The following is a 27,922-nucleotide window of genomic DNA, read 5'->3' as shown; positions in this document are numbered from 1 at the left end:
GAGAGTGCTTAGGCCTTTATACATATAAATCTTATTCGCTGTTCATCTGAACCATGTAAGGTTGCTACTATTTTATTTACTTTGTAAGTGAAAAAGGGTGGCTTCAGGAGACTGAGCAACTTACTAAGCCAAGCTTTAAAGTCACATAAATTAAAAAACAAAGCCAAAAAAAAACAAAAAACAAAAAAAAACGAAGCCAAATTTTTATGCAAATATGTCAGACACCAAAAAGTCTCTGTTCTTTCCCTTTGTCACCCTGGTTCTCAAAAACAAGCACACATCACCAAATAAAGTTAAAAAAACACAAAAACAGTTGATGTATAAAAGCCTGTGACATAATTCAAGATCCTTTCAAGATAAAAGAACTCAATAGAATAGAAATAGAAGGAAACTCCCTCCACATAATAAAAGCCATATATGAAACCCTACAGTAAACATATTACACAATGGTGAAAGATTGAAAGCATTTCCTCTAAGATCAGGAATAAGGCAAGGATGCCTCTTTTCAATACTTCTGTTCAACAGAGTACTGAAAGTTCTAGCCAGAGCAACTAGGCAAGAAAAGGAAATAAAAGGTATCCAAACTATAAAGAAAGAAGTACAATTGTTTCTTTGCAGATGATATGATCTTACACATAGAATATTTTTTAAAAGATTTTATTTATTTATTCATGAGATACACACAGAGAAAGAGGCAGAGGGAAAAGCAGGCTCCATCCAGGGATCCCGATGTGAGACCTGATCCTGGGACCCCAGGATCACTCCTTGAGCTGAAGGCAGACACTCAGCCCCTGAGCCACCCAGGCATTCCAACATAGAATATTCTAAAGACTTCATATACACACAAAAACAAACCCTGTTAGATTTAATAAATGAATTCAGCAAACTAGCAGGACACAAAGACACAAAACAACTACATTTCTATATACAATAAACAACCTGAAGAGGAATTTACTAAAATAATTCCATTTACAATAGCATCAAAAAAATAAAATACTTAGCAATTAACTTAACCAAGGAGGTAAAAGACTTGTACAATGCACTGCTGAAAGAAATTAAAGAAGACAGAAATAAATGGAAACATACCCCATGTTCATGGATTAAAAGACTTAATATTGTTCAAATGTCAATATTACCCAAAGCAATCACTACAGATTCAGTGTAAATCCCTGTCAAAATCCCAATGATGGTTTTTTCCAGAAATAGGAAAACCCATCACAAATTCTTAAGGAATCTCACAGGCCCCATATAACCAAAACAATCCTGAAAAAGAACTGGAGGACTCACATTTCCTGATTTCAAAACTTACTACACAAAGCTAATCAGTATGGTATTGCTATAAAGACATATGCTGGAGAAAAAAACACACAAAGAACCCCCAAAACAGACAGATGTATGGACCAAAGGAATAGAACAGAGAGCCCAGTAATAAACCCTCAAATATATGATCAAATAATTTTTGACAAGGTGTCAAGACCATTCAATGTAGAAAGGATAGTCTTTCAACAAATGGTGCTGAGAAAACAATATCCACATGCAAAAAAAAAAAAGAATTTGGACCCTTACCTAACACCACATACAGATATTAACTAAAGAAGATCAAGAACCTAAATGTAAGACCTAAAACAAAACTCAGAGCAGGACAAAAATCTTCATAACACTGGACTTGGCAATGATTTCTTGGAATATGACACCAAAGACACAGGTAACAAAAAAAAAAAACAAGACTTCATGAAAATTTTAATATTTGTACATCAAAAGGGACTATCCACAGAATAAAAAGGCATCTTACAGAACAGGAGATAATATTTGCAAATTATATGTCTGATAAGGCATTTATATCCAAAAAATATAGATAGAACTCCTAAAATACAACGACGACAACAAAACAGCCCAATTCAAATATGGGCAAGACATTTCTCCAAAGATATATAAATGGTGAATAAGCACATAAAAGATCTCCAACAGCACAGATCATTAGGGAAATTCTTTATATATATATATATATATTAAATTATTTATTTATTTATTCATGAGAGACACAGAGAGAGAGGCAGAGACACAGGCAGAGGGAGAAGCAGGCTCCATGCAGGAAGCCCGATGTGGGACTAGATCCTGGGACCCCAGGATCATGCCATTAGGGAAATTCAAATCAAATCTATAAGGAGATACCACCGCCCACACATTAGAACTACTATCAAAAAACTAGAAAACAAATGTTGTCAAGGGTTTGGAAAAATTAGAATTGTGCACTGCTGGTAGAACTGTAAACTGGTACAGCCAATGTAGAAAACTGCATGGGCGTTCCTCAAAAAATTAAAAATTTAACTACCATATGATTCAGTAATTCCAATGCTGGGTATTTACCCCAAAGAACTTAAAAGCAATGTCTTGAAAAGATATTTGTACACTCATGTTCATAGCAGCATTATTTGCAATAGCTAAAATGGAGAAGCAACCCATATGGCCATCAAATTTCAACATATAAGCAAAATGTGGCATATACAAAGAATGGAATATTACTCAGCCTTAATAAAGGAAGGAAATTTTGACACGTGCTACAATATGAATGAACCTTGAAGACATTATAGTAAGTGAAATAAGCCAGTTAGAAAAAGACAAATACTGCATGACTCCATTTATATCAGGTATTTAAAATAGTCTAAATCATAGAATGGTGGTTGCCAGGGGCCAGGGGCTGAGGTGGGGGGTGATAATGAAAAGTTACTGTTTAACAGGTAGACTTTCAGTTTTACAAGGTGAGCAGAGTTCTGGGGATAGACAGTGGTGATGGCTGCACAACAATGTGAATGTACTTAATACCACTGAACCATACACTTGAAAATAGTTAATGATGAAGGAAGGAAGGAAGGGAGGAAGGGAGGAAGGGAGGAAGGGAGGAAGGGAGGAAGGAAGGAAGGAAGGAAGGAAGGAAGGAAGGAAGGAAGGAAGGAAGGAAAGGTTAATGGTAAATTTCACGTATATTTTGGGATGCCTGGGTGGCTCAGTGGTTGAGCATCTGCCTTTGGCTCAGGGCGTAATCCTGGTACCAGGATCCAGTCCCAAATCAGGCTCCTTGCGAGGAACCTGCTTCTCCCTCTGTCTATGTCTCCGTCTGTGTGTGTGTGTCTCTCTCATTAATAAATAAAATGTTTTTAAAAATTCATGTATATTTTAACACAATAAAAAAACTACACATAAAATTTGAGAAAATATAGGTTAATATTTTTATGAGATTAACTATAGAAAAGTCACAAAAGGGTCAACTGGGTGGCATAGTCAGTTAAGCCTCTGACTCTTAGTTTCAGCTCAGGTCATGATCACAGGGTCCTGATCTCAGAGTTGTGAGATCAAGCCCTGGATCAGCTCCTCACTGAGTGAGGAGTCCTGCTTAAAAAAAGATTCTCTCTCCTTCTCCCTCTGCCCTTCCCCCTGTGCACACAAACTCTTGCTCTCGTGCTCTCTTTCAAACCAATAAATAAATTTTTAAAAAGAAAAGAAAAAGTCACAGCAAGACATAGAGCCCAGAAAGTAACAGGGAAACAAGTGATACATTTTATTACATAAAAATTTTAAACCTGCAGGACGCCTAGGGGCCCAGTGGTTGAGCATCTGCCTTTGGCTCAGGTTGTGATCCCAGGGTCCTGGGATCGAGTCCTGAATCAGGCTCCCTATAGGGCACCTGCTTCTCCCTCTGCCTGTGTCTCTGCCTCTTTCTCTGTGTCTCTCATAGATAAATAAATAATGTCCTTTAAAAAGTTTTAAACCTGACTGTTAAAAATTAACTAATAAAAGCCAAAGACTACTGTAAAAAAAGAAAAAGTCAGGTATAACCAGCAACCACTCTTTAAAGTATCACTATTTTCTCATTTTTAAAATAATACTGTTTGTTCATTCAAACAATGCTCCACTAATACCACAATGACCATACCGCCCAGATTATTCAAAATAATCCTGATCCTTTCCACATCTTATATTTAAAGAGAATAAAAATCAATGGTTTTGTAGGATAATATAGTAGTAAAAGCTCAGTCAAAAAACCTGGGTTCAAATTCTGATGCTGGCACTTCCTCATTAAATCTTCAACAAGTCAATTCATCTACCTGAACATCTGTCGACTCAATTATAAAATGTGGACAACAGTATCTACCTCACAGAGTTGTTTGTTAAGTATTAGATAATTATACATGAAAGTATATGGAGACATAAGGAAAAGTGCTTTGGAAATTGCAAAGCACTGTGTGAATGTTAACTGCTACCTGCTAAAGCATCCCCTTTGTTCACTGTTCTTAAGGCAGGCCATGGGTCTGTACAATGAATTCACACTTGAACTCCAATAATAATTGAGCATGATGTAAAAAGGACCATAGTACCTTAGTGATAAAAAGGTAAGATGTCTACTGAGTTTGCTGAGACCAGTTTCCTAAGTAGTCTTAGTGAAATTCCGATGAAAGTAGCAAATATAGTTGGATGCTTGCAATGCCCTGTCAGAAACACATTAACATGGGTCATGGGTAAAATCTACCCAGAATACATTTTGAGTGACATTCACTCCCCCTGGGGCACTAGACAGGCCTTTTCAATCTTGGGATAGCCTTTCCTTTTCCCTTGTTCCTCTGTTACCCATGTAATAACATCTGGGGGGATATTGTAGAGAAAGAAAGTTTACAATTTCCTATATCCTATGATATGTGAGAAGCTTGCTAGGAAACCTATATAAGTGTCACCACTTGGTGATATTGACTCTCATTGACCAACAGCATTGTGCAGCTCTGCCAACTAGGAAATTACTAGAAAAGTAGAGGCCAGAGGAGGTAAAAAAAACAATGTCAACTGAAAGAAAATATTTACAAAACACATATCTTTTTTAAAAAAAGATTTTATTTATTTATTCATGAGAGACACAGAGAGAGAGAGGCAGAGACATAGGCAGAGGGAGAAGCAGGCTCCATGAAGGAAGCCTGATGTGGGACTCAATCCCAGAACCCAGGGATCACGCCCTGAGCCAAAGGCAGACCCTCAACCGCTGAGCCACCCAGGCGTCCCTACATAACACATATCTGATAAAGAAGTCATATCCAAAATATACAGAGACCTCTTAAAACTCAACAATAAGAAAACAAGCCAATTAAAAAATAAATAATCTAAACAGACTCCGACACTAAAGAAGATATGTAGATGGCAAGTAAGCATATGAAAAGACACTCCATATAATATGCCCTTAGAGAATGGCAAATTAAAAAAACAAACAATAATAATTACCACTGCATACCTATTAGAAGGGCTAAAATCCAAAACACTGCCAACTCCAAATGCTGACAAAGACATGAACAATAAGAAATCTCATTTATTGCTAGACGGAATGCAAAAATGGCACAGCAACTATGGAAGATAGCTTGGCAGGGTTTTTTTTTAAGATTTTAAAAATTTATTTGAGAGAGAGAGAGAGAGAGAGAACAGAGGGAACAGCAAAGGCAGAGGGAGAAGCAGACTCCCTGCTGAGCAGGGAGCCTAACTCAGGACTTGATCCCAGGCCCTGAAATGATGACCTGAGCCGAAGGCAGACGCTTAACTGACAGGGCCACCCAAGCACCCCTGTATTCCATATTTTTAAAGACCCTTTCACAATACAACTCCTTCTAAAAATTTTCCGTAGAAAATTTCCTCTAGAACTCCTTTGAAAAGCCTAAATTTCCCATATGCCTTCCAAATGAATGCACCTGAAATTTTAATACATTTATTCCCAATCACTGAGTCATAATATTTTGTCATATTGCGACATCCTTCACTTCCTCGTTTCCCACTGCCAAGGAATTTTAGCATGTGTACCTATGAGATTGATAAACTACGTATAAGCTATTTTCATCATTTTATATGCATATGATAAATATTTATAAATGGGAATATGGGTATGAATTGATAAACTGCTAAAAAGACACAGATGAGTCAGAGACCAGAAAAATCAATGAAAAGGGAACACAGAAGCATCTCCTCCCCACAAGCATCCACTCCCAAGTCCCTACTTTACCCACATCCCTGGAGTTGTTCAGCAGAGATATACTTTAATAAATATCAGATCTTTACTAACACCAAGGAAAAGATTCCTTTCCCCCCAAATACAGTACTTCATCTTTGTTTCTTGAGACTTCGGTTTGTTTTTTCCTGATGAATTCTTTCAATGATCAACATCATTCTGAATTTCACCCCTTTCTATGGGATGTCAAATGACAAAATATCTCAGAGAGAAAAGGCATTTCAAGACTGCAATATATTTACAAGAACCCTCAATTTGAATTTAAAAACCAGTGAAATTTAGTTAAGTGAAGCAGACCATGATGCTCATAACTCCTGGAAAGTTTCTTCTGGTGCTGACATGGACACCTAATGTAATCCCTCTCTTCAGAGCAGAGCGAATAATCATTCTTGTTTCCTACCTCAATTCTGTTTTATTTTTAAATAACACACCTTTCCTTGTGAATTGTTTTGTCCTATAAAGATTAAAAAAAAAAAGCCACTAAGTTGACAGATAAAATAAATGGGAAGGACAAGAACAATTTACTTAAACATACAAAAATTGCTATCTCAACCATAGTCAAACTAGTGATTGCTCAACAGCCATGCCATTCAAAGTCCAGGAGATAAAATCTATTCTCTTCCCCCTAGCATCTTTGCCTATCAATACTCTTATATCAAGAATACTTACTTTAGTCTTTCCATAAATATAGTCTGGGCGAACAATCTTATTTTTCTACATTTTTCTTCCCTAGCAAAAGGGATAATAAAAATAATGATCTCATAATAAAACATCTAAGAATGAAAGTAATGTCAATCAACTTTACTGAGGAATAATTTCAAGGATAGGCTCTGGATCGAGATTTCCTAGCTCTTTAATAGCATGGATCTGGGCGGCCCTGGTGGCTCAGTGGTTTAGCGCTGCCTTCAACCCAGGGTGTGATGATGGAGTCCCGTGTCAGGCTCCCTGCGTGGAGCCTGCTTCTCCCTCTGCCTGTGTCTCTGCCTCTCTCTGTGTGTGTCTCTCATGAGTAAATAAATAAATAAAATATTTTAAAAAATAATAATAGTATGGATCCTTTACTTTCTATCTCAGACAAGTTATTTAACCTCTGCCCACCTCATGCACAGCATAAGGATAATAGTTTTTATCTCATATGACTATATAAGATTTGAACAAATTAATAAATAGAAGATGATTAGAATAGTGTCAGGTCAAAGAAAGCACACATTAAATCTGTATTCTTTTCTGAATCTCTACCTTACCTGTGTGTTATCCAAGAGTTAAAGATATAGTTACTGCTCAAAATAACTTATGCTTAATTAATGACACTAACATTGATAAATGTTACAGAAAATCTTTATGTCAAAATCAAATGGTCTACTACTTATAAAATAATAATGGGCACTCAATAAATTCAAGCAGCTACAAATAAAATGTATGGCCTCTGGTAGTATAATTTATCAAAGAGGAGGCAGTGACATCCACAAGGAACTATCAAAAATAGTGTCAATGAAGTAAAAGAAAAATAAAAAAACCAGACATAAGTAAGTCCCACTCTTTCCCTCTTTCCACTCTAACCTTCCAGCAGCTCCCAGGATTCCATTATTTCTTTACTCTCAAAAAAATAAAGGGTTCAACTGTGTATAATGATCACATATTTTCTCTAACATTTCGTTCTGAAATATTAAAAATATATTGGTATGAAATATAAAATTCCTCATCACTAACGAATACAACTTACACTCAGAGAAATTCATTTTTAGGCAAATTTATACTCCTTATTAACTTATTTACCAACCTTAGCCAACTGTCCAGTATGATTATAAATATTTTTGGGGGAGGGGGCCTGGGTGGCTCAGTTGATTAAATGTCTGCCTTCGGCTCAGGTCATGATCCCTGGAATTGAGCCCTGTATAGGGCTCCCTGCTCAGGGGAGAGTCTGTTTCTCCCTCTCCCTCTGCACCACCCACCCTGCCCCTGCTTGTCTTCTCTCACATGCTCTCAGATAAATAAATAAAATCTTTACCAAAAAAATTAAGTTTTTTTTTTGAGAGAGAGAGGGAAAAAGAATCTTAAGCAGGCTTCATGCCCAGCATGGAGTCCAATGCAGGCTGCAGCAGAACCTGACATGCAGGGTTCAATCTCATGACCCTAAGATCATGAAATCATGACCCTGAAATCAAGAGTCAGTCTCTTAAGCAACTTGAGCCACCCAGTCACCCCATATGATTATAAGCTTTACATGACTTTGTAATATTGTCTGTAATAGCAAGACAGCACACTCTAATGTTCATCAATAGAAACTGATTAAATAAAGTATACCATATCCATACAATGGAATACCGCACAACTGTTTTTAAAAAGAAAGCACTGATATGAATAAAATATAGAAATATAGAGATACTGATGTGGAACAATTTCCAAGATGTTTTACTAATTGAAAAAGGCAAGGTGCAGAAAATTGGGGAGTATTTATCACCATTTATGAAAGAAAAAATATACATATCTTTCAACTGCAATGCAGAGTGCATCTCTGGAAGGATACACAGTAAGCTGGAATCAGTGTTGCCTTCAGGGAGGAAAACTAAAAAGGTAGGGGAATGGGAAGTATTCTTACTTTTCATTATGTACTCTTTCAATCCTTTTTGAATTTCGTACCTGCACCTGCATACCTACGAAGGTCTGGTCACCTGAAAGATCAAGCCATGATAAGATGCTTGGAATTTTCAGCCCTGCTCCTTATTCTCTTGAAAAGAGAGGGCTGAAGATGGGCTTTATGATTGAGAATGTCTATCTGATGAAGCCTCCATTAAATTCCACAAGTACACAGTTTAGAGGGCTTCCAGGTTGACACACATCTACCCCAGGAGGGTGATATACCCCAACTCCATGAAGACATAGGTTTCTGTGGCTGGAGTCATCCCAGGCCTTGCCCTATATATCTCTTCATCCATCGTATCCTTTAATAAGCTGGGAAATGTTAAGTGTTCCTTGAGTTCTGTGAGACACCCTAGCAAATTAAATGAACCCAAGGAGATCTTTGGAACCTACTGTCTACAGCCAGTTGAACAAAAGCACAGTTGATAACCAGACTTCTGAATAACATCTGAAAGATGGGGGTAGCAGGTTAGCAGCAGGCTTGAAGGACCAAGGCCCTTAACCTATGGGATCCAAAACTATCTTAGGTAGATAGTATCATAATTGAGTTGAATTGTGGGACTCCCAGCTGGTGTCAGAGAATTGTTTATTGTAGGGACAAAACCCCCACACATATGAGGACCAGAGATATAACAAGTGAAGTGTTCTGTGTGAGTAGTTAACTAGACACACAGGGAAGAAACACATAGCAGGAAAGAAACACATAGAAGGACTGGGTTTTCCCCTATCCAGGAAGGAATAAGCAGAGTTCTTTCATAACGGTACCATGTAAAGACATTTAAAATACATATATTAAAAGTCATCAACTTCTTGGGATACTTGGGTGGCTCAGCGGTTGAGCGTCTGCCTTTGTCTCAGGTCATGATCGTGGGGTCCTGGGATTGAGTCCAGCATCAGGCTCCCTGCATGGACCCTGCTTTCTCCCTCTGCCTATGTCTCTGCCTCTCTCTGTGTGTCTCTCATGAGTGAATAAATAAACTCTTTAAAAAAATTCAACTTTTTAAAGCCTATTAAATGTAACTAAAAATAAAATGATTTGAAACTATAAATGGTGGAAATCAATATAGGAGCTAGCAATGTGCTGCTGCTATGTATTAACCAGCCCAATGTCTCAGTTATAAGCACACTGATCTGATCTCCACTAATTGCTACATGTGCTCATTCAAAATATGCTTGAAGGCTCTTATACACGTGCTGCCAAAGCAAGTACTTTGAAGGCTCTTAAATGGCAGCATTTTTAAATGAAAAAAAAAAAAAAGACTGTCAATTTTGTTGATTATTTTTATTTTTTAGAATTTTTTTAAAGATTTTGTTTATTTATGTTAGAGAGAGAGAGAGCATGCCTAAGCAGAGTGGAGGGGCAGAGGGAGAAGGAGAAGCAGATTCCTCACTGAGCAGGGAGCCAGATGTGGGATTTGATCTCAGGACCCTGAGATCATGACCTGAGCCAAAGACAGATAGATGCCCAACCAACTGAGCCACTCAGGCATCCCTTTTATTTTTAAGTAATATCTACACTCAATGTGGGGCTCTAACTCACAACCCTAAATCAAGAGTCACAAGCTCTACCAACTGAGCTAGCCAAGAGACCCTAATTTTTTTTTAAGCTCACTCTATGCCTAACATGGGGCTTGAACTCATGATCCAGAAAATTTCTGTTGATTATTTTTCAAATAGAAATCAAAATTGATGCCATTATTCCAGTTAGTAATATGAACCTCCAGAACACCCACAGGAGCAACTTGCTCAGTTTTTGGAAGACAATACTTTTAGGAGGCATGTGTTAAGGGAGTATGGCATACTTCTGGTTCAAGTACAAGCTTGTGGATAATGAAGCTAAGTTTATCCACGCAGTGTCTTTTCTAGAGTGTTTATGCTATAGCTGTGGTGTCAGGAGATGCACTCTACACTTCTCTGGGGATTCTCTTGCTTTCACTACAACAGAGCAATCACCAAAGCAGTGCCTCTGCTAAGCTAAGAGATATGTATAGTCATTTGTTTTATGACTCTTGGAGACAAACTTCTAACACTGAAAAGAAAAATAAAATTACAAAAGAAACTTTATGAACATCAGTACATTCTAACACTACTCAGCATTGCTCATGGCATGTGATGCTTAGAACTTGGACAATGTGAAATAAATGTTTGATAAAAAATGAATTTTAAAGTTAGTTGAAAAAAAAGTCCTTTTACTTATGTCTTCAAGAAATATTCTAATTCATCACCCCTCACTTCTGGGCTTTTCGAAGTAGGTAGAAATTAGATACTATTTTATAGTTGGATGGATATGGAAAATAATGAAGAAGCTGATAAAAGGTAACTGCCTATGAGAAATAAATTGACCAGAAGTTACTGTAAACCTAAAATCATTTTTTAAAGAAAAAACTTTTAGTTTAAAACTGTGGATATACCTTTCACAAAATAGTATCTACCCTACTGGTGTACATACAACCAGAGATGACAGAGACCTCTGCTGTTTTCTCATTTATTTTTTCTGTCAGTTATGAGCTTAAATGGGACAATGTTTCAAACTATACTATAGTATCATGTATATCACAGAGCCGACCTTTAATTCTGTTGGCCAAGATTAGTCAGTCTGAGATCATTATTCTGTATTGGAAAAGCTGGAAGCAGTGATTTTTAAATACATTCTTCAATTTGAACTAACTGTACTGATAATCCTCTTATCAAACCACATTTGAGAGACAAACGATGATCTTAGCACCTCCAAGGTGGTACATTTTCCCATCATACATTCAATTATGTTTTGCTAACTAGAATTCTTATGCCTGTCAATCAAAATTTATTTTATTATATACTTCTGGAATAGTTTCTGTGGCAATTCCCTGTCATAATTGCCAGTAAACATCTTGGATTCCACAAATAATGTCCTTTATTTCATCTATAAAGAATATAAGAATATTAGCTACATAATCTTGGCTACCTTTGTTCCTACTAAGTGCCTACTATGTACTCATTCTGTACATATAAAGGGACTGAGCAAAAAGAATAAATGGCTAATCGCTCCAATTTCAAATGAGCATTCATAATCTGTTGAAGGAAAAGTTTATAACCTTTTTGGAGGGAAATTTTGCAGCCTCCACTAAATTATTATTTAATATTTTATTTATTCACTCCTCTTATTCATGATAGACACACACACACACACACAGAGAGAGAGAGAGAGAGAGAGAGAGAGAGAGAGAGAGGGGCAGAGACACAGGCAGAGGGAGAAGCAGAGCCCGATGCAGGACTCGATCCCGAGACCCCAGGATCATCACACCCCGAGCGGAAGGCAGGTGCCAAACCGCAGAGCCACCCAGGCATCTCTCCTCCACTAAAATTAAACTCTGCATCAGGGATCCCTAGGTGGCTCATTGGTTTAGCGCTTGCCTTTGGCCCAGGGTGTGATCCTGGAGTCTTGGGATCAAGTCCCATGTCAGGCTCCCTGCATAGAGCTTGCCTCTCCCTCTGCCTGTGTCTCTGCCTCTCTCTGTGTGTCTCTCATGAATAAATAAATAAAATCTTTAAAAAAAAAATGGTTCAAATTTTTTTCAACAAATGGTTCTAGGGTAACTAGATACAAATGGATGCATTTGGATCCCTACCTCACAGCATACACAAAATGAATCAAAGGCCTAAATATAAGAGCTAAAACTTTAAAAACCTTAGAAGAACACATCCAACTAAATCTTTATAAACTTGGGCTAGGCAATGATTGCTTAGGTACAACACCAAAAACAAAAGGGATAGAAAGAAAAATTAACAAATTGGACTATATCAAAATAAAATACATTTGCACTTCAAATGAGACCGTCAAGAAAGTGAAAAGGCAATCCACTGAGGTAATATTTATAAATCATTTATCTGATAGGGAATTATATCTAGAATACCTATAAAGAACTCTTACAACTAAGTAATAAAAAGAAAACCCAACTTAAAAATGGGCAAAGTAAACGAAGATATTTCTCTAAAAATATAGGAATAATCAATAAACACATAAAAAAAAGCTCAATTATTCACCATTAAGGGAATGCAAATCAAAGGCACAATGAGATGCTATTTCACATCCACTAGGATGGCTATAACCAAAAGGAAAGACCATAATAAGTCATGGTGAGAATGTAGAGAAACTAGAACCTTAACACATCACTAGGAGGAATGAAAAATGTTGCAGCTATTTTGGAAACCAAATCCACTAGTTCATCAAGTTGTGAAACACAGAGTTACCATATGACCCAACAACTCCACTTAGGTACATATGCAAAATAAATTGAAATATATGAGCACACAAACACTTGGACACTAATGTTCATAGCAGCATTATTCAAAATAGCCAAGAAGTGGAACAACTTGGCATGTTAACCTGCACCACTGACTGACCACATACCCTCCAATCAATGGCCAGCAGTCTGGCTTTCACTACTATGGTATTTCCATAAGTCTGCCAAGAATTCTTCAGTCAAAATGCCAGTTCATTTAGTGTTTTTAGGGCGCAGAATTTCCAAGCCCGTGAGTGGATTCTGAAGAAATCCATGGGAGGAGTTGATTAGTTGTATTTGGTGAAAAGGAGTCATCAGATTTCATTGTCTAAACTGATTCCGGTGTCAGGTGAGGGGGGTGCAGTGGCTATTCTTAAAGGAAACTTCTCTAAGTCAATAAACAAATCGATTCACCTTGTCCCAATCCTAAATGTCAGTTTTGGAAGGCAGTGTTTTCGCATATACTGATACACCAAGAATGCCTCTGGCTGGAACAAAACATGGCTTCTGGGAAAAGGCACAGGAAGATCGAATTAGAACTGCCAGAAAAGACAGTTTGAAACCTATCCTTCCTCATCTGAAGACAAATGTTAGTATTCTAGGCTCGGCTGTCTTTTACTTGAATGACTGCCACAATCTGGAACTAACTTAATTGAAGCTAGAGAATGAAAATCCATTTCCTAAGAGGCCTATTTCGTGGACCTATTTCTTTCCTTCAGAAAGAAGGGAGAATTGTTTGTGGGAGAGAGGCAATGAGAAGGAAAAGTCGGTAACTGACTTAATCATTCATTTGGCCCCAAATAATGCAGCAAGGAAAATTACTTTAGAGTGAACTCTTCTTCATCTTGCATGTTCCACAGAACAAAGGCAAAAACATTCTTTTGAGTGAACCAAACAGAAAGGACATTTTAAGTGCATAATTTGAAGTCAATTCATTTCTTCTTTCTAGTTTTAAAAAGGGATGTTACTCAGAATCTAAGATCATTCTACCTTTCGCCTGATTCTCCTTTCCTCAGGGTTACATTTCTCTCATCAGGAATATTTCTTATTTCCCTTCTATTTCTTGGGTAAAGATGTTTGCCTAATAATACCAAAGAAATATTTCCACTCCCTTTCCATCGGATGAAATTAAATGTCTGATTTCTTCAACTGCTCATACTAAAAATAATTAGAATATAATCAGTACCCATTGTTATCATTTATTTGTAAAAATGGCATCCAGAATACACAGAATAGATATTTCGATAATACATGGTGGGGGGAAAGAAGGGAGAGGAGACTAGATCCCAAAAGCCTGGATTTTACTTCTAAACTTTTACTTTTGATGGTATCATTTACTCATCATGTGATCTTAGGTATATCACATCTTTTCTCATTCTTAGCTTCACCATCTATAAAATGAAGATAACAACACCAGCCCCTGCTTTCTTTTGAGCTATGAAGCTCAATAGATCAAATGAGTGAAACACTATGAAGGCTGCAAAGGACACCCAAATGTAAGCCTTATTAGTGATCATTTTATCTTCACATCTTCCCTTTTAAAACAACACAGCCCAAGAACTTTACTCAGCAAAGAAACTCCTGTTTTGTCTCTAGCTCATATGGCATTGCCCTAACAAAATTACACTGCTTCAATAGGGAAAAAAATCAATCTTCTATTAAATTGGTTGCATTCTAAAACATAAAATCAAAGGCAAACTATAGATGTACTAAAGTTTCTTCCTGAAAAGCTGAATAGCAAGATCTATCCTTCTAGAAACTGTCTGAAAAATAACCCTTGTTTTCTTCTCACAGTGCTACTTTCTATACTTTAATTACCACAGGAAAAAAACTTACAGGAACTATAATTCATATTCTAAAAATACATCTTGTCAGTGATGAAAGTAGACATCAGAGTGTACAGTATTATATTTTATACTAAAACTCAAAACCACCAAATTTTAAGAGTAGGAAAGGAATATTTAAGGATTATTTAACAGGGACGCCTCGGTGGCTCAGTGGTTGAGCATCTGCCTTTGGCTCAGGGCATGATCCCGTAGTTTCGGGATCGAGTCCCACATCAGGCTCCCTGCATGGAGCCTGCTTCTCCCTCTGCCTATGTCTCTGCCTCTCTGTGTGTTTCTCATGAATAAATAAATAAAATCTTTAAAAAAATTATTTAACAGAATATCTTTTTTTTTTAATTTTTTTTTTTAATTTATTTACGATAGTCACAGAGAGACAGAGAGAGAGAGGCAGAGACACAGGCAGATGGAGAAGCAGGCTCCATGCACCGGAAGCCCGACGTGGGATTCGATTCCGGGTCTCCAGGATCGCGCCCTGGGCCAAAGGCAGGCGCTAAACCGCTGCGCCACCCAGGGATCCCTTAACAGAATATCTTTAGAAGGCCCTGAAGATGCTCATCAATGAATGAACTAGGTGACATGGAGAGACATACTTTTCACTCAATACCATTTTTATCTTTTGAAATTTGAGCCATGTGCTGTTAAAAATAAGTATATTTATCATTTTATTAATTCGTTACAATCACCGAGGGAATCGAAAGAAGCCCTCATTTTTCAAAGGAGAAAACTGAAGCCAAAGAAGTAGATGAGCTGCTCAAGATCACACTGCCAGAGAATGAAAAAGCTGGGACCAGAACTCAGGAACCCGGTGGAAGTTTCCAGTGTCTCTCACAATGCCATGTGGTAAAACAGCAAATGCCATCTTATGAACAATAAAAGTATTACTATAACTCTCAGGGGTTCTGGGGACTCACATGACACAGTACTCATCATTCATATTTTCACAGAAGTTCTAAAGCAGAGAGTCAGGGATAACAATCCTCATCATTGAACCCTCATGGCAGGTATTAAAGTGAGTAAATAAAGACAGCACATCGATCAGCATGTGGATAGGGCGTCTTCTCTCAAGCATTAGTGGGTTTAAGCCTTAAGCAGGCCAGGAAAATTTTGCAGCCTGCATTATTACTGATAGTAAGGATGTCTGATGAGGCTGAATAGATTTAGTAGAAAAAAAGAGCTTATTTCTAGTGAATTGATTTGGAGGAAATAAAGTAAAAGCAGACTACAGAAAATTCTAGTTTGAAAGAAGCCATAATAATTCCACTATTCTCAAACAGGAGAAGGAGGGGAATTAGCAAGGCCCCTTCAGGTCCTAAAGTCGTCAAATGCGGAGAAGCAAGGCAACTTCAACTCTGCCTCTAAGTAATTCAAGCACACTTTTCCCCTTGGTAAAAACAAACGTTAGCATTTTCTTTTCATGGACCCAAATGCAGGGGGAATGGCAGAGTCTCCACAGGAAAGAATAAGCAAAGTCAGATGTAAAAACTATTCCAAAAAATGTCTGAGTCTGTCTGCTTAGAACAGAAGGATCCCAGAAAAAAGAAAATGTACTGCATGGGATTACTCTTTCTAGGTCTGTATGTAGCTTTCACATTTGGAGAAATAAGTGTACGTTTGGTGTTTTCAGTTTTTGGTATTTGCCAAACATACTGCAGTCATGGGTTAGTTACTCTGAGTATATTTAAGCACCGGTCTAAGTCTCTATTTGCCAACAATTAGTTGTCTGATGAAACATTCAAAAAGGAGAGAGGGCAGTGCAGTAGGTTAAGTGGATGACTCTTGGTTTCGGCTTAGGTCATTTCTCAGGGAAGGTCATGGGATAGAACTCAGCCCTGGACTCTGTACTCAGCAGGGAATCTGCTTCAGGATTCTCACCCTCTGCCCCTCCCCCTGCTCACTCTTGCACACTTTCTCTCTCCCTCAAATAAATAAATCTTCAAAAAAAAAAAAAAAAGATAAGAGGGGACCTAGGTGGCTCAGTGGTTGAGTCTACCTTTGGCTTAGGTCGTGATTCAGGGGTCCTGGGATAGAGTTCTACACTGGGCTCCCCGCAGGGAGCCCTCTCTCACATGAATAAATAAAATCTTTTGAAAAGAGAGAGAGAACATGAGAGAGGATAACAAGCCTAGACAGTACATAACCTCCAGTTACTATAACTGTTCATATTTCTAAAGAGAAAGCATGGTATATGGATAAACCATAGACCAGGGCTTAGTCAACTGGGTCACAAGGTCACATCATACAAAGAAATGTCTCATTATAATTTCAATTCTCTATCAGGAAAAAAGGCTAGACAAAGTTCAAGTTCTAGCACTAGCCAAGCACAGTCAGCTCTAGGAAATCTATAATATAAAATGCCTAGCTTCGACAAAGGTCCTGAGAGTGCTGTTTTTTAAACTCCATCCCCAGGGACACCTGGGTGGCTCAGCGGTTGAGTGTCTGCCTTCAGCTCAGAGGATGATCCCGGGGTCCAGGACTGAGTCCCACATCGGGCTCCTTGTGGGGAACCTGCTTCTCCCTCTGCCTATGTCTCTGCCTCTCTCTGTCTCTCATGAATAAGTAAATAAATAAACCTTTAAAAACATAAATTCCACCTCCAATTTTCACTAAATATTGCAGACAGGAAAAATATTTCAAGTTTGTTAGTAATTTTTCCACTTCATTGAAAAGAAATCTGTCTTGTGGTAAAACAGTCAAAGGAAACACAGTAAAATTCAAATGAAAAAAAATCACAAGAAACTTAAAAGTCAGATGTTATACTTCACATTGAAAGGTATTAATACCTAAAACTCTATTGATGTATTTCATCGAAAACATTAAGCACACAACCTGAGGACAAAGTAGAAGAGACACTCCACCCCTTCTCAGCAAGAGCTGGGTTAAACAGTGATAGAATCTGCACTTAATATTACCTGGGGCAGGAGAAACATTTGGTGACTCACACTCTCCTTTGTCAATTTTTAAATCAAAGAGCTCTTTTCTTTGGGAAGAAAAGAAAGGGAAAACTTTAAAATTACCCCTTTAAATTACAGGTCCAATAAACTAAACTATTCCCTTTTGGTCAGCTCAGTTTTAAAGTCAAGTCAATGCCTCTCCCCGCTCCCCAGAATCATGAGTCATATATCAAACATCTGGTACCCAGGAAATTTATTGCCATAAATTCAATTAATCTATCAAATGCCCACACTGAACATATACCATCTGAATTCCACAAAGATGCTGAATTTTCACTTTACCTCCTCCTAGCACTTCCATATTCCTACTGGTAAATGTGGGTTATTTTTCTCTCAACTAGAAAAAAAGAAAGTGCAGTGAACAAATCTTTCAGATTGCAGCTATCACATAAATAAAACCTGACCAAAGGGGAAAATGGGTGTCTCTATCCCTAACGCCTCCTTGGAATGTTTTGAAGTGGTTTAGAATCGTTCAGATATCTGCTCGTCTAAATATCAGACTAAGTCCTTACAAGCTACATCTCTCTTTTTAAGATTTTATGTGTTTATTCATGAGAGACACACAGAGAGAGGCAGAGGCACAAGCAGAGGGGGAAGCAGGCCCCCCGTGGGGCGCCTGATGCGGGACTCGACCCCAGGCGCCCAGGATGGCGCCCTGAGCCACCCGGGCACCCCAACGAGCTACGTCTACATTTGCCGCGGCAGTGGAACAACCAGCAGGGAGTACTGTGGGCGAGTACGATTTCAATCCTCAGCGCCAGAGTTTGAAGCCAATGATGTCGGGCCGCTCCCCGGAACGTTTAAGTAACCTAGCTGACGAGAAACGGACAGACTGAGATTTCAGAAGGTTTTATTTGCCAGGCTCTCGCTCTGGCGGAGGCAGGAAAGAGGGCAGCGCAGAGACAGGACACGATCGGGGCGCACGGCACAGAGCGAGTGAGACGAACCATCCTACGTGGGGCGGAGAACAGCTCTGCGCTTCCAGCCCTCGACCCTGCTCCAGAGGTCGGCGTCGCCCGCCAACAGCAGTGGCATCGGAGCGGACGGGGAAGCATCACCCACGGCCCCGGGAAGGGCTTCACCGCCCGGCCGGGGCACGGTGAGGAGCAGCGCCAACGCGCCCCGAGTAAGCCAGGCCCAGAGACTGCACCGCAAGCTCCGAACCGAGACTCCGAGACTTCCCCAAGCAGGGACCTGACCCCAAGGTCCTCGCTCTCCGGGCAGGCTGCAGAGACGCCGCCTCCTCCTATCTGCTTCCACCCCGCGGGCGGCAGGGCGTCCTCCACCGCGGGCTGGGGACCGAACTCGCCTCCCGCCGCCGAACCCGAATCCGTCCCTCCCGAGCCCGCCGCCAGCTCCTCAGAGCTCCCAGAGCGGACCGCCACGGTCTCTCTCCGTCCCTCCGCCCCGCTCGAGACGACACCGGCCACCACCCCTCTCGGACCTGTCCCCGCGGGGTCCGAGCCGGCAGCGCGACGCCTCCATCCCCGCGGCTCAGGAAGCGGCTACCAAGTCCAGAACCCCCGCGGCCGCCGCTCTGGGGGCAAGCCGGGCTGGCGGCCTGGCCCCGCCCCTGGCAACCGCACCCCGCACTGTTGCCTCCGCCTATTGGTCGTCGTGCTCGCCACTCGCCTCTCATTGGCTACTGCTGCCGCCCGGCGATGCTGGAGGGTTTCCAGGGGGCGGAGGCGCCGGGAATTAAAGGCGCCTGCGCGCGAAGGCGGGTGACGCGCTCGGTAGGGCTGGGTCGCTGGAGAGCGTCTCGGGACTCGGAGTCTGTGTTCGCGGAGGGCGGAGGGATGTGTTCGCGCCGGCTGCGTCGGCTCTCAGCGGCCGGGAAGTCGGTCCGTCCGAGGAGCGGCCCATCCCCCCCCAGCGGCCACCCACGGAGCGGCCTCCAAGCGTCCCCGAGACCACCCAGAGCGCTGCAAGAGGTCTGTAAGGTTAGGACGCACGGACCCCTGCCGGCTGCCTCCCAGTGCGGCCCCTCCCGACGCCGGAGCCTTCCGGGAACCAGTCTGTACCCCTCCAGCAGCCATCCCCCGTTAAGTGCATCTTTCATAGTTACCTGGTCTCGCTGTGCCACTGCACGAAACTCCCTCAGCCTCCCCCGCTCCAGCCCACGCTCTTAGAGCGTTGCGAGACCAACTGCAGACTCTAAGGACTTTCCCCGTTTACCTCTGCGGCCTGCGCACCATCTTCAAACATCCATATCCCATGGGATCTAAATATGTACTCTCGTTTCCAGTAAATCTTGCCGCCATTTCCTTTCTCAACACCAATTTACACATATCATTATAACCCCTACAAAACATCCTGGCAAAAGTTATCGCATGTTGTGTTTATAGCATTCCAAGGCCAGCTGTTTCCACATTGGGTGTTTGCCTAAGAGGCACAGAACTTGGCACAAGCTGGGAAAGCAGAGCATCGCCTCCGTGTGTCAGCCTCCACTCACTGTGTGACCCTAAACATGCTTCATTATCTGGGCTCCAGATTCCCATCTGTAAAATAAAAAGAATAATCCCTGCTTGTTTAGCTCTGGCTACGCCAAACACAGAGTAGGTTCTTCAAACTGAATGGATGCAGGTGAGAGAGATGCTGCCTGTATAGGTGAAAGGGCACAGGAGGCAATTTCTGACTGGGCAGTCCTGCATTAGTTACAGTAAGTAGTCTTCTCTGAAAAGTTTCCATATTTAATCACATTTTAAACAGTCACTATAAGAAATCATTTTCCCAGCCTACCCAATTTGATATTTACAGATTTCTCTGAATGGAAATAAACCATAACAGAGCAGACCCAAGTGACCTATGTCTCGTTATCACCCCTGATCCCACTATCTTCACTAAGACGGGGCTTGCTGCCTTTCCTCACCTTGGCCTTTTAGCAGACAGGCAAGGTTGCAGAGGTGGCGGCTCAACTGGAGTCAGAGTCCGCTTTTATTTTTCCCCATCCATCATGTCATAAAGGAAGCTGCGGCTGAACTTGACACAGAGCTGGTACTCAAAAATGTGCAATGAATTAGTTTGAATGTGTGATTAGAGGATTAATGAGCAGTGGTTTAAAAAAAAAACAACAATGAAGAAAGACCTTTCGTGGAGAAGGCAGTATTGCTGCATGATCAATAATCAGAAGCAGGGCTCTCTAAAACCTTTCTGCAAAAATAAAAATAAAAAAATAAAACCTTTCTGCAACCATTTATTTACATACATGCTAAATAGTTACTATAAGATACTTTAAAATTTTAAACAGTTACTATAAGAAAAATATGAAGCTGTTTATGACACTAAAAACTTCTTAGGAAAAGACATTTTAAAAAGCAAATCTGGGAACTGATTTCCCTTATGATTCCAAGGTCCTAGTTAAGATATTTTTTTCTATTGATATTATTGGTATCATTTCCATTTTATCCTCCTGATGTACTCTCCTGTGAGCCAGAAAAGTACTTTAGCAACTTTATGAAAATTTCTTGAGACTGCTGGTGTCTGAGAAATCCAGTGAGTTTTTCACAAGGAACTGGTTTTCGTTCAGCTTCCCTCTCTCCCTGAGGTAAGTGAACAAGTGGCGTCGTCTCCTCCACGTGACCTTGATCCCATACTTCTCCTCAGGAGTGTCTTTAACTAGAACAGGCCCAGGCTCTAGGCTCTTGGGAGTACTAGTGTGGAAGGAGCAGCTTGGAAGGCTCCCTTCCCTCTGACCAGGGGAAACGGGACCCTCCTTCACAAATGAGGACTCTGGGGTATGGATATCAGGTGGAATGAACAGGTACGATAAGTCTTGAAGCATGTGTGCTGATGCTTCCTTAAAGCTTTGAGGACTGAGCATTGGAACTAAGAGCCTTCCAGAAATGCGCTTCTCTGACTGATTGGGGCATTCACTGGTTAAGGGGGTCCTATGTGTGGCTGAACCAGAAGACAAGGGTGGACTCTCAAATGTTAGATGTGGGAACTTGGAGGTGGTACATTTTCGACTTGAAGGTCTTGCCTGGTTTCGGTGATGACATTTCTGGTTCACCGGGAAGCAGCTTTCTGCCGTCATATTAAACTGAGGTGATACCTTAAAGGTCAAAAACAAAAACAAAAAGAAGTGAGGAGAGCCAGTTACCAAGTACGAACCTGAGGGAGGGAACTATATCCAAGGACCAGAATTCTTAATGGGGGCCCCCAATAGCAATGGACACAACAAAATAAAATATCTAATAGGATATTAATAAGAAAGGGGTATGAGCTTTAGGCAAATTATAGTTGATATCTCCGGATTTCCATTCCTCATGTTCAAGAAAAGGGACAATGCCTTCTTCACTTTATCACACCATACAGCTGCAACTAGTTTAACTATCTTTAAACTTTGAGGGGATCCCTGGGTGGCGCAGCAGTTTAGCGCCTGCCTTTGGCCCAGGGCGCGATCCTGGAGAACCGGGATCGAATCCCACGTTGGGCTCCCGGTGCATGGAGCCTGCTTCTCCCTCTGCCTGTGTCTCTGCCTCTCTTTCTCTCTGTGTGACTATCATAAATAAATTTTTAAAAAATTAAAAATAAATAAATAAACTTTGAGGACAGAGACCAGCAGTGTTCTTCACTTTTGATGCCCCGCGCCTAGCAGGGTGCCTGGCACAAGGAAGGCCCCCAGTAGAGCAAATGCTGAGTGCCAGAATAGAGAGTGAGATCACGTATGGAAAGCAACTAGCATAAGACCTGGCATGTGATGAGTTCTCAATACATGTTCATTCCTCTTCTCATCCACGGGATTCTAACACTTCAGTTCCTTCTACAATCCTGAAGCAAGTATTATGGTTCTTCCAAGCAATCCTGAACAAATTATATTTATTAAGCATGCCTAAGTGAAGTTTATGTTTTTGTCTAGCTCTCTGGCTACACTACTTTCCTGACAGTAGCTATAGTCTTTTCCCAGGGCTTTGAAACTATCAAAATACAACCTGCTGTTTCTGTGGGGTTTTCTCCAGGCTCAGTCTACTAAACAGTGAATATAGTATCTAGCTAAATAGTTTACCTGTCACATGAAGCTTGGAGAGTAATCTCATTTTTTACTCATTCTGCCATTTATCTGGCTTCTTCACCAAGCTACTGGGTAATGAAATTTTTATACTGAACTCTTTTAAGAGGAATCTAGTGGGAAAGACTCCAAACACAACCAGCCTATGTTTCAGCTTGGACTCAGAAAAGAAGATACACCAGAGAAGATGGCTGATGACAGAAAGAATACACATTGCCTCCTTGTCCCTGCCCCCATGAATCTTCAGAGGCCATAGTTCCAGGGGCAGAAGGGTCAGAATTCTGAGAAGCCTAACAGAGCAAAAGTCAAAGTTAGAATCCCATGGCCTACCCAGGAAGTGATGGTGCTGTGGTCAATGGGCTTGCTGGACACCTGTCTAGTGTGGGAGATGGGACGTTGGGGAGAGCCATAGTGGTGTTTGGGGCCCTCCAGTGGTTCTTGTTGGAATAGCAGCTGGGCTTTCCGGGAAGGTTGGCAGCGTTTTTTTCTGGGAGGCATCAATAGGTGAATGAAGAGCAGTTAGTAACCACATGATGCTGGTTGTAGTCAGGTTGGGGTTCAGGCTCTGATTCCAACCCATGCCTGCAGAGAAAAAAAACAAAAGCTGGGAGACAATAATTCTGATGATTCCATCCCCAGCTCTTGCTCATACTCTGCCAACCAGTTCTTCAATCAACTACCACTCACTCCTACCTCAACACCTTGAGGAGTACAGCTTTCTATTCCTACAGCACCAAGTAAAAACACTGTAGTTCACATTCGACAACATTCATTCAATGCACCTTTATCGAGCACCTGTTGAGTGCCATTCTGGGTGTTGGGAATTTAAAGATGAACAACCATTGACGCTACAATTATTTATCAAGTGCCAAGCACCTGTAGAGCCACCTAGGTGAGACTGTATCTGTCTTCAAGAGCTGAGAGTCTAGCAGAGGGAGACAATTACGATAATGAGAAGAATGCTTCCATTCACCCCAGGGGCGGCTTTCTAGAGAGGGTGATATCTGACCCAGTAAGGAATGGCTAGGGAAGCCAGAAAGCAGAAAGCGAGGCACTCCAGGCTGAGGAATAGCATATAAAAGCATGGAGACATGAAGGAGCATTGTAAATTCAAGGTGTCATAGACTCCAAGGAGCTGGACGCAGCATATGAAAAGAAAAATGCAAGAACTCAGAGGCTGGACCCAGTGTCAGGGTCAGGTCAGAAAAAGCAGGTGTGCAATATATTATATTTTATAATGTATTATATTTTGAACATAGTAGAATGAGTAATATGATGAGCCCCCATGTACCCATCACCCAGTTCCAACAACCATCAACCCACAGCCAGTCAGGATCCATCCATACCCTATATCCACTTCCCTTTCCCTTGTATTATTATGAAGAAAAGATATTCCCAACCATTATATCATCCCCATTAACATGTGTGTGTGTATGTCTTTCCTTAATATTATCAAATATCCAGACATGTTCAAATTTTCACTTGTTTCATAAATATCATAATGGGTTTTTCTTTTAGACAGATCATCCTGGCAACAGTGTGAAAGGAGGGGAGTACTCTCGTGGTAGGGGACCAGTTTTAGGAGGTTACTCTGTTACTTAAGTGAGGAATGATCAGGCCTGAATCTGGGCTGTGTCAGTGGAAATGGGAAGCTAGATACAGGAGGAGGGAGGATCAACAGGACCACAGAGTAAGAAAAATCTGAAAAAAGTGTCCACTGACTCCAGTAACCAGATTGACTTTTTTTTTTTAAGGCTTTATTTATTTATTAATGAGAGACACACCGAGAGAGGCAGACATAGACAGAGAGGGAAGCAGGCTCCTCAGTGAGCCTGATGTGGGACTCGATTCCAGGACCCTGGGATCACGCCCTGAGCCAAAGGCAGATGCTCAACCACTGAGCCACCCAGGTGCCCCCAGATTGACTTCACTGAGAACTTCATCGGTGGAAGAGTGGGATAGAAGTTTGCAGGCAATGGAGAGGGGCATGGGAGGTACAGTTGAGCATCCAGGCAAGTCCCATAGGCAGGCACACTGGTTCCCTGACACATTCATGATTCATTCAGTTAGCCAACAATAAAAAGTAACATACTCTGTTTGATGTCACTAGGCAGTGGAGATACAGGTAAAGAAAACAGAAAGGACAAAATCTCCACCTTGGGCGCTAACATTTTTAGGGACAATACAGGTAATAAATACAGCCATTTGTTCGTTCATTCAGGCATTCAACAAATATTTCACTGAGTGCCCACAGTGTGAGGTGCTGTTCTCGGTGCTGGAAATCTATACTAGGGAACAAAATGAAATCCCTGCCCTTGTGGTGCTTACACCTAGTTGGAACATGACTGTGGAGAAAAACCAAATAGAATAAGAGGTTGAGCCGACTCAGTGCTCTTCTAGACAGGGTGGCCAGGGAAGGCAACTGAAAAAGTGGTATTTGAGCAAAGGCCTGAAATGAAGAAAGGAGAACAGGCTTTAGAAAGGTGAGAGTGCAGAATATTCCAGGCTTCAAGAATAGTAAGTGCAAAAATCACAAGGTAAGAATATGCCTGATTTGTTCAAGAAACAGGTCAGCATGGCTCAACGAGTGACAGCAGACGAGAACCAGCTCGTGTGAAACAGGGCTTCAGAGGCAAGGTTAAGGACCCTGGATCTAATTATTCCTGGTGTGACAGGAAGCAAAGCTCTGGACAGGGGAACGACATTTATACTTTTCAAAGAGAACTTCAGGCACTCTGTGCAAACAGGTGGGTTGGGGAGGAGGCATGGAGAAGGAAGCAGGGCGCCCAGGTAAGGCTGCTGCAGGAGGCCAGAGGAGAGATGACAGCAGTTGCAGTGGCTCCACTCAAACTGTTGACATTAGCCAGCCTCCAACAGACATTGCACAGCTACAATCCTACTACGTTTCCTTCATCAACTCATTATCCACAAATTATCTTAAGATCTTTCCACTTTCTTAAACCTTAGAACTCCCCTTCTCTCTTTAAAAATAACCTTATTCCCTACTTTGCAGAGAATGTGGTAGACATCAAAGAGAATACTCTCACTTTCCAGGTACCAAACATACAAACCTATGTATATCTGCATCCATTTTCTTGATGCTATAACCACAGGTAAGTTCCATTATGCTCCCTAAAACCTCTCCCTCTGGCTGTGCTTTGGAACTCTTACTCTGTACATCTTTCTTAGGCAATCATACGCTCAAACCTACAGATGGATGACTTAAATATTTATCTACTCAGCTTACAAATCTTCACACTCAAGACCCACATAGCCGCTATCTACTTGACAGCAACTAGATGTCTCAGATGCACCTCAAACTTAACACTCAATTCATGATCTTCTCCCCTGCACCCGCCCCCCCCCCCCAGGTGATTATTATCTTCCAGGGCCCTTGCTCGGGGTATGGCATTATCATTCATCTAGTTATGCATCCAGAAACACTGACCTGGCCCCCCTCTCCCCATCCAACACCACCAAGCCCTAACAATCTTACCTCTTACCTATGTCCTCAGTAATGCCCCTTTCTCCCTTCTCTTGCTCTCATTTTCTCCCCACCACCCTTCAAGTTCCAACAATTCTGGTCTGAAGTATCACAATAGCCTAATGGGTCTACCCTAATCTACTCCAGCGCCCCCTGCAGAGGAAGCCTTTTAAAAATGCCTATCTGGGGGAATCCCTGGGTGGTGCAGCGGTTTAGCGCCTGCCTTTGGCCCAGGGCGCAATCCTGGAGACCCGGGATCGAGTCCCACGTCGGGCTCCCTGCATGGAACCTGCTTCTCCCTCTGCCTGTGTCTCTGCCTCTCTCTCTCTCTCTCTCTCTCTCTCTCTCTCTCTCACTGTATGCCTATCATAAATAAATAAAATAAAATAAATCTAAAAATGCCTATCTGGGGGCACCTGGGTGACTCCATCGGTTGAGTATCTGCCTTGGGCTGAGGTCATGATCATCTAGGTCTTGGGATGGAGCTCCACGCCCGGCTCCCTGATCAGTGGGGAGTCTGCTTCTCCCTCTTCCTCTGCCCTCGCCCGTTCCATGCCCTCTCTCCTGTGCTTTTTCTCTCTCAAATAAAATCTTAAAAAATAAAAATAAAAATGCAAATCTGATCTTGAATCACTTCTGCCTAACATTTTTGATTTCTGGCTAAGGACCAAACACCCTCAGTTATGGCTAAGGTCCTACGTCCTCGGCTCCAGCTTCGTCTCACAGCGCACTCCACTCCGGCCTCTCAGCTCTGACCCCTCAGCCATCCTTCAGCCTTTGTCCACACCAATCTTCCTCCTGCCACACAGCCTTTGCGCACCTTCTTCCCTTTGCTTGGCGGGGTTCACGCTCTTCCTTGCACAAGCGCATCAGGTCTCGGAACAAGGTTCCGTTCAGAAAAGCCTTCCGTGACCTGCCGACGGCAAGATCTTGTAGATACCGTTATCAGTGACCTCTCGTTTATCCCCTCACAGCTGTAACCCTCCTTTTGCTTGCTGGAGCCTTCAAAACCGGCCTCTCCTCTTCCCATTAGGCTGCACGCACAGGAAGGAAAGAACCTCCCCGCCGCTGTGTCCCAGCGGGGCCTGGCACGGAGCAGGCGCTCGGCCAAGGGGGTCGCCGAGTGAACCAAGTACGACTACGGCGCGGCCTTTAGTTTTAAGAGGCAGTTAGCTCGGACAGGCCGAGAGGCGCTCGGGCGGCCGGAGGCCAGCGGGTCGTTAGCCGAGGTGGGGGAGGAGCCGCCCCCCCCCCCCGCCCCGCCGCAGGGAGGCCGGGCCCGGGACGCCGAAAAGGGCCGGGAGGCGGGAGGCGGGAGGCGGAGGCGGGAGGCGGGAGGCGGAGCGCGGCGCCGGGGGCGGGCTCCGGGAAGCGGCCGCCACGCGCGAGGGGGCGCAGGCCGAGGCGCCCGGCAGGGCAGCGCCGCCGCCCGCCGCCCGCCGCCGCCTCCCGCCGCCGCCGCCCGGGCTGCCCCCCGCCTCCCGCCGCCGCCTCCCGCCGCGCCCCGAGGGCGGCCCCGGCGGCCCGCTGCTCCCTCCCCACGAGCCGACCGCAGGCCGCCTTACCCGCCCGGCGGCGTCCCGGCCGCAGCTCCCCGGGGCCGCAGCGTCCCCCGGGCCCGGAACGCGCAGACAAGGGCGGCCGCCGATTGGCGACGCCCCGTCACGTGACCGCAACGCTCCGCCGGCGCCAA

General features: G+C 42.3%; 2 protein-coding genes across 5 annotated transcripts in view; both read right to left on the bottom strand.

The window, feature by feature from the left end:
• The window catches only part of TULP3 (TUB like protein 3), a 74,364-nt gene extending 55,076 nt beyond the window's left edge, over positions 1-19,288 (bottom strand). For both annotated transcript variants that reach the window (XM_055315428.1, XM_055315429.1), the window contains exon 1: positions 19,179-19,288. In XM_055315428.1, the coding sequence (XP_055171403.1) occupies positions 19,179-19,219 (41 nt within the window). In that variant the 5' untranslated portion in view covers positions 19,220-19,288. The remainder of the gene's footprint in view (positions 1-19,178) is intronic.
• A 699-nt stretch (positions 19,289-19,987) lies between these two features.
• Positions 19,988-27,915, bottom strand: RHNO1 (RAD9-HUS1-RAD1 interacting nuclear orphan 1). Of its 3 annotated transcripts, none has more exons than XR_008663170.1 (4): positions 27,050-27,489; positions 23,076-23,327; positions 20,607-21,788; positions 19,988-20,235 (listed from the first exon to the last, which is right to left on the bottom strand). XR_008663170.1 is itself a non-coding variant. In XM_055315433.1 (4 exons), exons 3-4 carry the CDS (start codon positions 23,241-23,243, stop codon positions 21,189-21,191), a joined length of 768 nt encoding a protein of 255 aa, XP_055171408.1. In that variant the 5' UTR covers positions 23,244-23,327; positions 27,050-27,142; positions 27,795-27,915; the 3' UTR covers positions 20,425-21,188. The 3 variants fall into 3 exon arrangements, 2 of the variants coding, with proteins under 2 accessions (XP_055171409.1, XP_055171408.1); XM_055315433.1 differs by lacking the exon at positions 19,988-20,235 and adding an exon at positions 27,795-27,915 and having other exon boundaries at positions 20,425-21,788; positions 27,050-27,142; XM_055315434.1 differs by lacking the exons at positions 19,988-20,235; positions 27,050-27,489 and adding an exon at positions 27,795-27,915 and having other exon boundaries at positions 20,424-21,788.
• Between the last annotated feature and the right edge of the window lie 7 nt (positions 27,916-27,922).

This window comes from Nyctereutes procyonoides, unplaced genomic scaffold (assembly GCF_905146905.1).
Source record: "Nyctereutes procyonoides isolate TBG_1078 unplaced genomic scaffold, NYPRO_anot_genome, whole genome shotgun sequence".
In the NCBI taxonomy this organism is placed as follows: Eukaryota; Metazoa; Chordata; class Mammalia; order Carnivora; family Canidae; genus Nyctereutes; species Nyctereutes procyonoides.
Note: the sequence above shows the minus strand (reverse complement) of the source record. Positions and strands in the feature narration are given on the sequence as shown.